The 13,827-nt window shown below is 38.0% G+C and overlaps 1 protein-coding gene across 1 annotated transcript; it reads left to right on the plus strand.

The window, feature by feature from the left end:
• The first annotated feature begins 27 nt into the window (after positions 1-27).
• On the plus strand, positions 28-3,388 carry gcnt4a (glucosaminyl (N-acetyl) transferase 4a). Its single transcript, XM_026931110.3, has 3 exons — positions 28-482; positions 751-865; positions 1,299-3,388. Exon 3 carries the CDS (start codon positions 1,300-1,302, stop codon positions 2,596-2,598), a length of 1,299 nt encoding a protein of 432 aa, XP_026786911.1. The 5' UTR covers positions 28-482; positions 751-865; position 1,299; the 3' UTR covers positions 2,599-3,388.
• Positions 3,389-13,827: the final 10,439 nt, after the last annotated feature.

The raw sequence follows: 13,827 nt of genomic DNA on the forward strand, positions 1-13,827 counted from the left end.
TCTTTTGAAAGCTTGCTAGTTTATACTGGAACTGGCAAGAAAAAGTTTAGAATCACATAAAACTTTGTTGATATGCAATACATTTTGTTTAAAAATGCTATTAACAGATTATTTGGAATGTAATGAAAGAGCTTTGATAATTAAACTGGTTTTGAATGACAACCTAAAATGGCTGAAAGAGTATGGAATGAGTGCTTTCATAGTAATTATTTCAATAGTTAAGTCTATCATTGAGCAAATTTACCTTTACTATTATTATTATCATTTTTCTAAAGAGCTCAGTCATTGTACAGTATAGTAACTGCGGCAGTGATGCCTGTACTGTTTTGTGGGCGTGGCTTGAGCTTGTACACCTCACTGCTGCTGGGCTTTGACACGCCCATTCTGGAGAAAAGCGCAAGCGAATATCACACTCGATGCACTTACTCACAGTTAAGCGAAGCGGAGACAAGTGGAGCTCTCTCGCTGACTCACTTAAAACCGTAAGTATTCTTGATCTATTAAAATACAAAATGTTATCAGAAATCCGAGCAGCCATGTCAGAAGGTCCATTTCTGTTGGATTCTGAGTCTAATGCAGCATCCGACTCTTGAGTGTGTGAGTTTGAAAGAAGCAGCTGTTTAGGGAGCTGCTGTACAGCCTCTTAATTTATTAATTTATTAATTTATTCTGATTGATCTTACTGATAAGTTGTAGATATGTGGGCTATTTTGAGATTTCCGCATTGTGCTAATACTGTTCTTTTTTTAGGTTAACACTGAAAACAGGCGTGTATGGACAGACTGGCTCTGGACTGTTCATCACTTTGTTCAAGACATTTTTGATGGAACGTTACAGAAAAGAAGTGAAACTCCGAGAGTGCAAGGTGGGTGTCACATCTGTCACCTTTTGTTTCTTTTTTCTTTTTCTTTTTTTTTTTTAACTGTGAAATAATGTTTCATGTCTATATAGACAAGCTCTTTGCTGAGAAACAGCAAAATAACAACACTTAACACTTTACAGTACATTCTTAAGGACACTTTTCAGAGACGTCTCGAAAGGCCAAAACCTGTTATTAGTAAAAATGTGAAGGTTTCGACTTAGCAGCTTAATAATTCGGAAACAGCAAAGACAGTAGAGCTTCCTAATGATTTTCTGTGCATCCTTTTTGTTCTTTTACCTGTTATCTGAATTTAAAAATGACATTCCCCCATCTAATTTATCAAAGCATAAGTGTTACCCTAAAACAAGTTGTGACTTTAAGAATAAAGACATGTGACTCCATTTCCCTCAACATTTACTTTTTTATTTGCCCACAGAATGAAAGGGAGATGGTCTGCTTTACATAAGCTAAGGCACAAACTCTGCCTGCTCTTTGTGTCATTGTCCATTGTGTGTGTACTGAAGCTTGTCTACGTAAAGGTCTCGTTGAAAAAACGATTCTACATTGAGCCCTATGGAATTACAGTAGGATCATCCACTTCGCAGTCTAACAAAGATGCCATTGACTGCAATGCCATTTATGAGCTGGATCCAGTAGAAATTGGCAAGTCTTTGGAGATAAGGCGCAGAGACATTGTGGAGTTGGATGATGAGAGTGTTGTGTCTTTTACTGAGGATTGTCCAAAATACCTATCTATGAGAGGTTACAATGGCATCTCCGTGACTGATGAGGAGCGTGACTTTCCACTGGCCTACTCTTTAGTAGTGCATAAGAACATGCCCATGGTAGAGAGGATTATCAGAGCCATCTATGCACCACACAATATATATTGCATTCATTATGATCAGAAGTCCTCGAAATCCTTTATCGCAGGAGTGAAAAACCTGGCCAGATGTTTCCCAAACATAATCATCACTTCCAAACTGGAATCAGTGCAGTATGCACACATCACAAGACTCAGTGCAGATCTCAATTGCCTGTCAGACCTAATGAGGTCAGAGGTCAAATGGAAGTATGCTATCAATCTTTGTGGGCAAGACTTCCCACTCAAGTCCAACTATGAGCTGGTGAAGGAACTGAAAAAGCTGAAGGGTGCAAACATGTTGGAGACAAGCCGACCAAGTGAGCTAAAGAAACAACGCTTCAGCTTTCAACATGAACTGAAAGACGTCCCATATGAATACCAGAAATTACCCATTAGAACTACACTCACTAAAAGCCCCCCACCGCATGGCATTGAGATGTTTATTGGAAGTGCCTATTTTGTCCTTTCGCGCGATTTTGTCCAGTATGTTCAAACTAGCCAGCTGGCAAAAGACTTCTTAGAGTGGTCATCTGACACCTACTCTCCGGATGAGCACTTTTGGGCCACGCTGGCACGAGTGCCCGGGGTGCCAGGAGAGATCCCGAGGTCAGCGCCTGATGTGACTGATTTGAAAAGTAAAACCCGGCTGGTAAAGTGGAACTATTTGGAAGGGTCTTTGTACCCCCCTTGCACTGGAGCACATATGCGCAGTGTTTGCATTTATGGTGCTGCAGAACTCAGGTGGCTCTTGGACTATGGCCACTGGTTTGCAAACAAGTTTGATCCCAAAGTAGACCCTGTCCTCATTCAATGTCTTGAGGAAAAACTTGATGAGAGTAAAAGTCAACATGGGGTGAGCACAGTCTCTTAAAAAGGGCTAAGAATTGAAGATTTATAACCTTTATTTATAACCTAGTTTATGGACGGAGAGGGGTTTATGCTTTTCTATTTGTTTCCAACTAAAACTGTCTTGCATCTATTATAATGCAAACATATTAAGTTTTGTGTATGATATTCTTTCATTTGCTGGTAAAATGTTCAATTCAATACAAGTTCCAAACTAGATTCCTCTGATAAATTTGAGCAAAACCATCAATGCATTTTGCCGTTAACATCAAACCAAAACTGATGACCTCAGTGGTCATTTAAAGTGCCTTTCGTCTTCTACTTAGAGTATAGTGTCTTTATTGTTGCCTTACTAAAGAACTATGAAATGCCTTGTTAAAAATCAGATTAATAGAATACCCAATATTCTACCTCAATTGTCTTTTTAAAAATTTTATTTTAAATGAACATTTTCCTACTGTATTAGCCTATTTGTGTTTTAAATATTGATATTGTCTCATAACTCTTTCTTTCATAACTCTGAACAGTCTGTATGTGTGAGATAAGTCAATGCTGCTTTTTACAGACACAACATATTAACAGGAACAGGAACCAAGGAATCCCTGCTGACAATCATAATTCACACAGAGAACAGTTATGTGAAAGAACATGTCTCTTGTTTTAATAAATTGAGAAATTAAAGAGAAATGCCTTGTTAAATTTTATGCTCTTTTGCTTAGGGACACGCAAATATTTACTTGGGCATTAATCAGCTGTTAATCATTATTTTAGTTCAGCTACATTTGCCACACCTATTGACCTACTATTTATAGGCTGACATACTCTTTTTCATTTGAGCATGTGTAGTCTAAATGTTTGTGGTCTCTCAAAATGAATTAGTCGTTTACCTTTATTTTAAATATTATTCATAATTAGACATTTGAAGCAATTGATATCCATTAAAATTAAATCTTTATCTGTAAAGGAGATTTTAGTTTTATCGCAATATCCAGAACTTAAACCAGGGGTTTCTTTTATAAATGGTTTATAACCATGTTGTTAGTTAAGTTTTGAGTTGCTGCTGTTACAACCTGGAGCTGAAGCATCAAATCTTAAAGCATGAATTCCTAATCAACCAACCTTCACATGAGATTGGTTTGTTTGAGACACAACTTATGTACGTTAGTGGCGAATTGGATAAAATTACAAAAAGTCCTTTTGTGGAATATGTACATCGATCAGCCATAACATTAAAACCACCTGCCTAATATTGTGTAGGTTGCCCTCAAGGCATCAAGGCATGGACTCCACAAGACCTCTGAAGGTGTGCTGTGGTATCTGGCACCAAGATGTTAGCAACAGATCCTTTAAGTCCTGTAAGTTGCGAGGTGGTGCCTCCATAGATTGGACTTGTTTGTCCAGCACATCCCACAGATGCTTGATTGAATTGAGATCTGGGGAATTTGAAGGCCAAGTCAACAGCTTGAACTCTTTGTCATGTTCTTCAAACCATTCCTGAAAAATTTTTGTAGTGTGGCAGGGCGTGTTATCCTGCTGAAAGAGGTCACTGCCATTAGGGAATACCGTTGCAGGTGCGGGTGGAGGGGTGTACTTGGTTTAGGTAGGTGGTATGTATCAAAGTAACATCCACGTGAATGCCAGAACCCAGTGTTTCCCAGCAGAACATTGCTCAGAGCATCACACTGCCTCCACTGGCTTGCCTTCTTCCCATAGTGCATCCTGATGCCGTCTCTTCCCCAGGTAAGCGACACACATGCACCCAGCCGTACACATGATGTAAAACAAAATGTTGACAGGCCACCTTCTTCCATTGCTCTGTGGTCCAGGTCTGATGCTCATGTGCCCGTTGTAGGCGCTTTCGGCAGTGGACAGTGGGCACTGTCAGCATGGGCACTCTGACCGGTCTGCAGCTACACAGCCCCATACGCAGCAAGCTGTTATGATTATTAGCTGCAGTGTGTGTTCTGACACCTTTCTATCATAGCCAGTATTCATATTTTCAGCAATTTGTGCTACAGTAGCTCTTCTGTGGGATAGGACCAGACTGTCGAGCGTTCGCTCCCCACGCACATCAGTGAGCCCTGGGCACCCACGACACTCTCGTTGGTTCACCAGTTGACCACTTTTGAGATACTAACCACTGCATACCGGGAACACCACACAACAGTTTAATGTTATGGTTGATGTTAAGTTTCTTGCGTTTCACCTGCTTCACCCTACTCTCATTTATCCTTAACATGGCCAAAGGCAGGAAACTAACAAGCCTAAAGTTTTGTCTCTACTTTATGTAGTTTCCTGTCTATGGTTTCTGCTGAACACTGCAGTACTCAAATAGGTTTCATTTTCTGTTAGAAGCAAAGAAACAAGATCTTAATAGACCATGTCTGTCAGAACACATCTTGATATATCTCTCTGATCATCTTAGAAATGCTGCTGACTGACCATATAGCAAGGCGCTTTGTTTTAAATACAGGTCTGTAATTCTGTAATTACATGATATGGTGCATCTATCCATGGGCAGCTAATCTATAAACTTTGTTCTAGATTCATTGCTTCTGTCAGCTCAGGGACTGCTTTATGATTCATTTTCTAATTGCCATCAAGTACATGAAGCTCTCCCTACCGACTCATTATCTTCTTTAGAAGCTGTCTGCAATGAGTAGCTATAATTCCCCAAACAATGGTGAAAATAATTAACAAATGTACTGTGTTAGTTTTTCAGATATAGATTTAGTCCTGTACTTTATAGGTCCTGTATTACACATGAAGACACTATTCTCTCTTTACTTTGTTAGTAAATTATTCAATTAATGTATATCAGTTTCATGTGTACATAAATATAATAATATATATTATATGTAGACTTCATATGAAGTGTACTTGTTACCTTTATCCACTATAACCTCAACAGGAAGTGATTCTTGAAAAAGAAAAAAGGGACTAACATAGGGACTGGTAAAAGGTGCTGCTCAGAAGTTTTGAGGTTTTGATCTCACAGTCTTTTTTCCATTAAACATGTAGGCAGTCTTGTGACGGTAAACTTATAAGATGATGATGGCAGTTTATTTTATGTTATAGTGCCTTGTTTGCCTACAAGTCTATGGAGCACTAACACATTGGAACTATGCTAAACATTACATCGCATACATATCCACCAAGTATTAATTTTGCCTGTTCTTGTGCTTTCATTTAATTTTGTTTCATTATGAATAGAAGTAAGTAATAATGACAATGAATACTGCATTAATTCCAAATGTTAGTTCTTGGTGCATAGGTCAGAGCAGCTGCTCTACACTGCCCTGATGACCTGGAACATTTTTTTTAGGGCAGTAAATATACACTTCTTCTGCCATTAGTGTGGGAGGATTTTGGTGGAAATTCCCTGAACATGTTGATGTAAGATAGATTTTTTTCTGATCTCTGTATAAACATTAAGATGGTTTGTGTACGTGGGGCTGATCCTAAGTCAGCCAAGAGGAAAGGATTATTCCTGCACCATGTTATTTTAAATTATTAGTGGTTTAATGAATAGAAGACTGCAAATTTTTTTCACTGCACAATCCAGATACTGATATTTAGAGTGCAGATTGGTTTCACATTATTGTAATGGCAATGGTTCTGGCTGCTTCAGTGACATGCCAAAAGCATTTCACATTAGCATAAGCTGAATTTATTTGCCAGCAATATAATATACTATGTGCAAATAGATTTTGGGAAGTCACTCTACTCATCCGTTTCTCACGCATGTGTTATTCTTCCTTCCTATTTCAGAATGTCACACTATTATCATAAAGTCATGTGGCCATGCTCTCTTCATGAGCATGGTATGAAGTGTAATCGACACCAAACAATTTTTTTTTGCTTTCTCAGCCAGCATGACAGTCTCTGAACTATGAAAATCTGGTCAAAGAAGAAACTTTTTCACAAATTCTAGAGTCCAGCCTCCCAGAACCAAACCCTAAGAGAAATCTGAAAGCTGGCCTAAGTCAACACAGTGTGGTTTGGGTGCCCTTTGGCCTTCTTTGGTCGCTGTCATCATAAGAGTAATCAGAGTTATAATCGTGGCCTTTGTGTGTCTGATGACGGAGGCTTATGGTTTTGTGACAGACAAGCAAGCACCATGGCTACAGCGAGACAAACCATGTCACTCAGCAGTGTCCACAGAGTTGGCCTAAGCACACGGACTCTCCTGAAACAAAGAGCCTTTATATGATACCCTCCCTTCCCTAATCCACAGGCCTCAGTCACAGTGAGAGAAGTGCCTTCCACCTTCCCCTCATCTGGCCAAAGGACAGGAGCCAGAGGTTGGACAAGCCAAGCACTGGCAATGGCTTATTGACACAACACATACAGGCCTGTGAATGATATGATAATGTCGGGCTTTGCCGTAAGAGTTAGGCCAAGTAAAAATGTTTTACATATGGTATGATTTTTTTTACAATGTGTTGGCTTAGCATTTTGATTTTAGGTCATTCAAAATGATTTACCTAATTTAAAGTTAAAAAAAAAAAAAAATACAAGAAAGAACAACTGCTCACTGTTTCTGAAATCTTTTGGTAGACAGAGTTTACTTTCTCAGGCTGAGCTTAAACATTCACAGGAAATTACATGGATGATAACATCTTATCTCGGGTCTTAAACAAAAACATGGCTTAAAAATGTATTTTCTGTACTACAAGTTAAAAAAAAGTTAATATACTTAAAGCTTACTTTTAACAGGTAGTTGGTAATTATTTGGTCCATGTTTATTATAAATATATAATTTTGTTACCAAAGAATGTAAATAAACAGAAAAGGTCAAGAGAAGAAAGAGTCCATATTACAAATTTATAGAACTTTTATTGTCTGTTATCACCATCAGACAAGAAGAACTTCACTCCTGAAAGTGACTGATTCAAGTACCTTATTGTATAGTTACTGTAATACTGCTGTGACTTTTTTGTATTTCTAGTAAAAACACATTACTGAAAACATAAATAAATAGAAAAAGAATTACAGGGACAAGCTGCAGCGCAAGCTGCAATGGAAAAATGTACAGGAAGTGTGGAGTGGAATGAGGACAATCACCGGATACAAACAAGCTGGAAACCAAATGGTGGAAGGGAGATTCTATTTCCAGGAGCCCAGTCGTTCAGTAACACTTCTTCCATTAACGTCTCCACCGCTGAAGTCACCATCTCTGCCACCTTTGCACCCTTCCTTTCTCCTAGTTTGACTATTACAACTGGATGTTATAATAGATATTATAACTGGATATTACAACTGGGGCTGGATGGAATCAGCCTCAGGGTGCCGAAGACCTGCGTCAGCCAGCTATGTGGCACGCTACAGCACCTATTCTCTTTCTCTCTCTGACTACAGAAAGTTCCCCAGCTCTAGAAGACTTTTGGTATATAGTTTCGATTGCCAAAAATAAGACACCTCAGCACTCTTAAGGACTACAGACCTGTTGTACTCACATCATGAAGACCTAGTCCTGAAACAGCTCAGACCACTGGTCATGGTACACCAGGACCCCTTATAGTTTACCTACCAGGCACATTTAGGAGGGTTCTCATCTGCATGCTACACAGAGCCCACTCACACCTGAACATACCTGGAGCTACAGTGAGGATCATATTGTTGACCAACTACCTGTCCAACAGGCTACGGTTTGTGAGGCTCCAAAACTGTGTGGGGCCCCTCAGAGAACGGTCTTCTCACCTTTCCTCTTCACTGATATCCACACATCAGAGCTGGTGGAGGACTTGTGGATTGTACTGGACAGAAAACATCAATGCATTGTACAGTAAAGGCCCGAGCAGGCTCTTTTTCCTACAGAGGCTTAGGTCCTTCAATGTATGCAGGGTTTTTCTATCAGTTTACTGTGACCAGCGTTCTTTTCTATGGTATGACCTGCTGGGGAGCAGCATCAATGCAGGAGATGCCAAGTACCTCAATTAGCTGGTCAAGAAAGCCAGTGAGAAAACTCACTGGAAGCAATTTTGGAGAAGAGGATGTTAGCAAAACTGGAGATCATCATGAACAGTTCTGCCAATCTATCTAAAAATATGGTATCTTTATTTATTTTATAACTAGGTGCTAAGTTTAATGAAATAGGTTTAAACTAGGGATAAAGCTATACAGAAATCCCATTAGGTTGTGTTAGCTAACAGCCAACTAGTTTAAATAAATAATTCATATACCAGCAGTAGCTAATTAAATGTCAAATATAAATACAAATTATAACCAGATTTTTTTACTGAAAACCAGATGCTCTTTCTGATAAAGAGCTAGACTCTCATTACATCCTGCACCTAGATTATAATTAAAGATAACAGCTAACAGAAGCTGATGTTTGATGTTTGAAATGATTAATAAACATTATATTGCATTTTTGACTCTTTATTTAAAATGTGTATTTGTAAATAAAACAGCAAGAATAATTGTACAATTGCAGCAGTGTTTTTTTTTGTTTTGTTTTTTTACAATATTATAATCCCATAAAAATAAAGTTTTACACTCTAGTACAGTGTGTCATTACTATAAACAAATGTTACAGAATGAGAGAATGAAATATGAATGACAAACCCCTGAAAAGTGTTTTTAATAGTGTAGAATGAAGAAAAAGAAAGTAATTGAACATTTTAAAACTGGATTTTGCTTTTATGGACAAAACAACTGAATTTTAAAGTGTCAGTGAAATGTTGCAGCTTTATAAGACATATAATTTTCAAGATAATTAATTATACCTAAATATAGTTTTCGGTTCAGTAAGACAACTAAGGAATAAAACTTGAGTAAAAACTTAGTAAAGCATTATAGGTGCTTTACTATTAGTGTACCTGTAGTTACTAAACGATATGCTTTAAGATAAATAACTGAATATAACCTGGTATTTAAGGGGTTAATTTAGACTTTGTGTGACAAAAGTTAGCACGATTATAATGATAAACACCTTTTAGCCTTTCAGTTTGAGCCCTACTGTTATCATTTGTCTCTTTAGCTAAGAAAATAATAATAGGTGTGTGTTGCAGATTGGTTTCATGAATTGAAGCCTTTCTTCATACTAGAAATGACACAATTTGCTCTTTAACATTTTTTTTACAATTTAAATCTACACTGTTATGAATGTAACTCATCCAATTTAACTGTACAGTGCTGCTTCACATATATTCATATATACTCATATGTCCATCTTATAGAATATTAAAGAGAGTAACTCATATTAGTATTATATGTGCACCACCACTTTCATCTCAAGTTTATCTAGAGTAGAATATATGAGCAAGTTTTTAAGAACTTGTTCAATAAATAATTTCTTTCAAAGTTTTTGGAGCAGGACTAGTTCTGGGATAGTTCAATGGAATACAAATACTGTTTAAACAACAGCAATAAGCTTCAAAGCACTGAGGCATAACACAATCCACAATCCACAAGAATGTAACACAATACATGGTTTCAGTCTCAGGCCCCACAAGGCCGCAATTGTTAATGCCATGTATCATATTCTTCTTTCTAATGAACCTTCCTCTCCATGCAGCCTGCCTAGCGCCCAGGTGGATGGGTAATTAATGAATATTTTTGAACTGCATCATCAATAAGTAAAACCAGGTGGGCAGGGTTTCGTTCAATAAATGATAATAAAGATTACATGTCTGAAGTCTTGTTGTCATTGTCTCTGAGTGGTGACAGGTCATGGCAGGGAGCAATAGTTGGGGCAGAGTGATATAGACAGATAAACTGGCTGTTATATGAGCTTGTGGCTTCCTGCCCTCCCTGGGAGAAGTGTGGACAAAGAGGGAGTGCCATATGTTGGACTGGGCAGCAGAAAAAGAGAAATTATTAATGGTATTACTAATCAGGAGCCACCTTCTGGTGTAAAATAGTGCTACAGATGAATATTTGTTTCAGCAAATATGTTACGCTGTGCTGGGTAGGACTTCCTGTATGGGGAAAGGAATTTTTATAAACAAGAAAGTCAACATTGAAAAGGCAAGACACTCTTTAGGCCATTTCCAGTTAAACACATACATATGAATAATTATATATTTATCTATTTATAGTATAAATACTGTATAGTTTAAGTATCAGAGTAATATTTTCTTTTTCGTGCATCTTCCTTGTCGCAGGGGTGGTACCATCAAGAGTATATCTTTTGTACCTTTAGTATGTACACATACATATATGGCCAAAAGTTTGTGGACAACTGATCATCACACCCATATGTGGTTCTTTCCCAAACTGTTGCTACAAGGTTGGGAGAACACCATGGTATAATTGCACAATTGCACAAAGTGAAGTCCATGCAGACATGGTTTGCCAAGATTGGAGTGGAAGAAATCGAGTGGCCTTCACAGAGCCCTGACCTCAACCCCACTGAGCTCCTTTGAACTGGAACGCCGACTGCGCACCAGGCCTCCTCATCCAACATCAGTACCTGATCTCACTAATGCTCTTGTGGCTGAATGGACAAAAATCTTCACAGCCACGCTCCAAAACTAGTGGAAAGCCTTCCCGGAAAAGTGGAGGTTATTATAACAGCAAAGGTGGACTAAATCTGGACTGGGATGTTCAAAAAGCACATATGAGTGTGATTGTAAAATGTCCACAAACTTTTGGCAATAAACTGTGTCTTTCACTTAGAAATGTAATAGAGTATACCTTCAAAAGATATACCCTTGATAGTACATACCAGCGACAAGGACAAGTAGTTTGGTACCTTCTGAAAGTGCGTAATTAAAATAGTTTGAAGCAGCAAATAATAAACTAATTAGCTGAAAGTTAAGCTGTATCTATTAATTATAGACCTCTGAACAGTAATGATAAAGCCACTTTCACTCTCCCACTGTCTTAGCGTCAGCACATTATAGGTGTCTAAATGGCATCACTGACCAGCAATCAATTGTCATTCAATTTTCCAGCACTGTGGTGCTATAAATACATTAATATTTATTATATACAAGAACAGAGCATTTGGTAGTGACAGATTGTGCCACATTACATTTTCTAATATCTCCTAATCAATAAGGCCAGATCATATCATATCATAATGATTCACCCAATCATTAGCGATAAACTTAAAAACATTTGATGTCTACGCCATCTAGGGATTTCTCATTACTCATACGCCTCGTTCTCAAATAAAGATGATTGGTCTCTTAACACGACTCAGAGTCAGAAGTTAATAGCGATATTGATGAGGCAATGGCACCATCATGTGGTCAAATAGTCCACATGAATCTGGTTGGTCATAAGGCGTTGATTACTTTTCTGGAACAGCAGCTCTAACAATAGTTCCGGCTGCAACACAAATCATGGGTTTATATTAATGCACTGGTTCTAATATTTTATTAGATTAATATTTTATATGTTTATATAGTAACAGCTCTTTCACAGGGACTAGTATGGCAGATGCTACACATAATCTAAGACTAATAATAAACAGATTAATAATCATGGTATTTTACAAAGCAAAAGGTACAATTAAGCAATATCACACAAGCAAAAGTGCTGTTGTATTGAATATCAGCATGGCTGATTATGAGTGTGATATTGATTTTATACAACGGTTCTATAAACAAGAAATTAAAATTGAGTAACTGACATTTCAGACACAATATGGACAAATATTTTGTTTATTTTTGCTCCATCAACAAAAAATAGTTCCCAGAGAAAAGCCAGACAGAGCATTGTGTGTTGCCGTGCAACGCACAGACTGACTGATAGCCTGTAGTAAGTGTAGTAACGGTTTCAGTGTAACACACCGTTGCTAGAATTGGAATTTTGTGTAGCAAACACAGACAAGCGGAGTGATACAAACAGTGAAATGTCCCTGTCCCTGTCAAATTAGTGGACCAGAACTAACTGTTATCCTATATAATTGTTATTATCCGCTAGTTAGTGTTCACCACGAAAAATTCCAATTCTAGCAACAATTAACTGAGACCATTAGTACAATTAGCATCATCAGTGGATATGGCAAAATACTTAAAATATGGAAGCTAGTTTCACCTGATGCAGCTTTAACAGGCATATACAAATAAATATGGGCCCAATGAGCATCAGGCTAGCCAGTTAGCTGACAGACAGTCAGTGAGTGCAGCTTCTTCAGGATCTATTTCTGTTAATGGAGCAAAAATAAACAAAACATTTGGTCATATTGAATCCAAAATATTAGTTACCTGATAGTAATTTCTTGTTTATAGAACTATTGTTTAAAAGCAATATCGCACACACAATCATGCTGTTATACTGAATATGAGCACTGCTGTGATTAGCTACGGCACTTGGCCTGCATCCTCATGCATACAGACGAATCACAGCTGTCCCGATATTCAGTGTAACTGCACTCTTGCAAGTGTGATATTGCTTAAATATGGTAAAGTTTTCTGTAAGGAGACATTTATTTAGCATTTATGGAAGGAGTCTCCAGGGATTTTAACGGTCAGAATGTTTTCTGCAATTGGAATTCTTCAGGAAAGAGGGGTTTGTGCTTTCAAGTTACTTGGTAACATTACAAACTGTGTTTATTGCCTTTGTCAGAAAGCGACGACTGTTTAAAGCTGCTATGACGTAAGTGATAACAGGAGCTACGTTATATGGCCAAAAGTTTGTGAACACCTAACCATCACACCCATATGTGGTTCTTCCCCAAACTGTTGCCACAAGGTTGGAATCACACAATTGTATAGGGTGTACAATTGCACAGCTGTACAAAGTGAGGTCCATGAAGACATGGTTTGCCATGTTCGGAGTGGAAGATCTCGGGTGTCCTGCACAGAGCCCTGACCTCAACCCCACTGAACACCTTTGGGATGAACTGGAACACTGACTGCACCCCAGACCTCCTCACTAATGCTCTTGTGGCTGAATGGACAAATTGCCACAGCGATTACCCCGGGAACACTGGGCATGAGGATGGGCATATGACGTATTTAATAAGTATGAAATGATTTTTAAACAATTAAAATTAATCATTGGCAAATTGCTGTAGTATCAGCGGGCTAAAACACTTTGGGACAAGCTGTTACATGAAAACATTCAAATTCAGTGAGAATTTAACTCCCTTTGCATTGGGCTCCATCACACCAACCTGTATTTGATTATTTTCCTATAATAGCATGTTCTGTCATGTTTTATTCCTAACTTAAAGAGTGGCAATCTTGAAATTTTTAAACTTTATATTTGTATTGTTCCTGTCATGGCCACTGTGGACAGTCCTTTGTTGTTTTAGTTTTTGGTTCCTTTTCCCCTGTGTTTTATTTGTTTCTCA

This window comes from Pangasianodon hypophthalmus, chromosome 24, assembly GCF_027358585.1.
Source record: "Pangasianodon hypophthalmus isolate fPanHyp1 chromosome 24, fPanHyp1.pri, whole genome shotgun sequence".
Lineage (NCBI taxonomy): Eukaryota > Metazoa > Chordata > Actinopteri > Siluriformes > Pangasiidae > Pangasianodon > Pangasianodon hypophthalmus.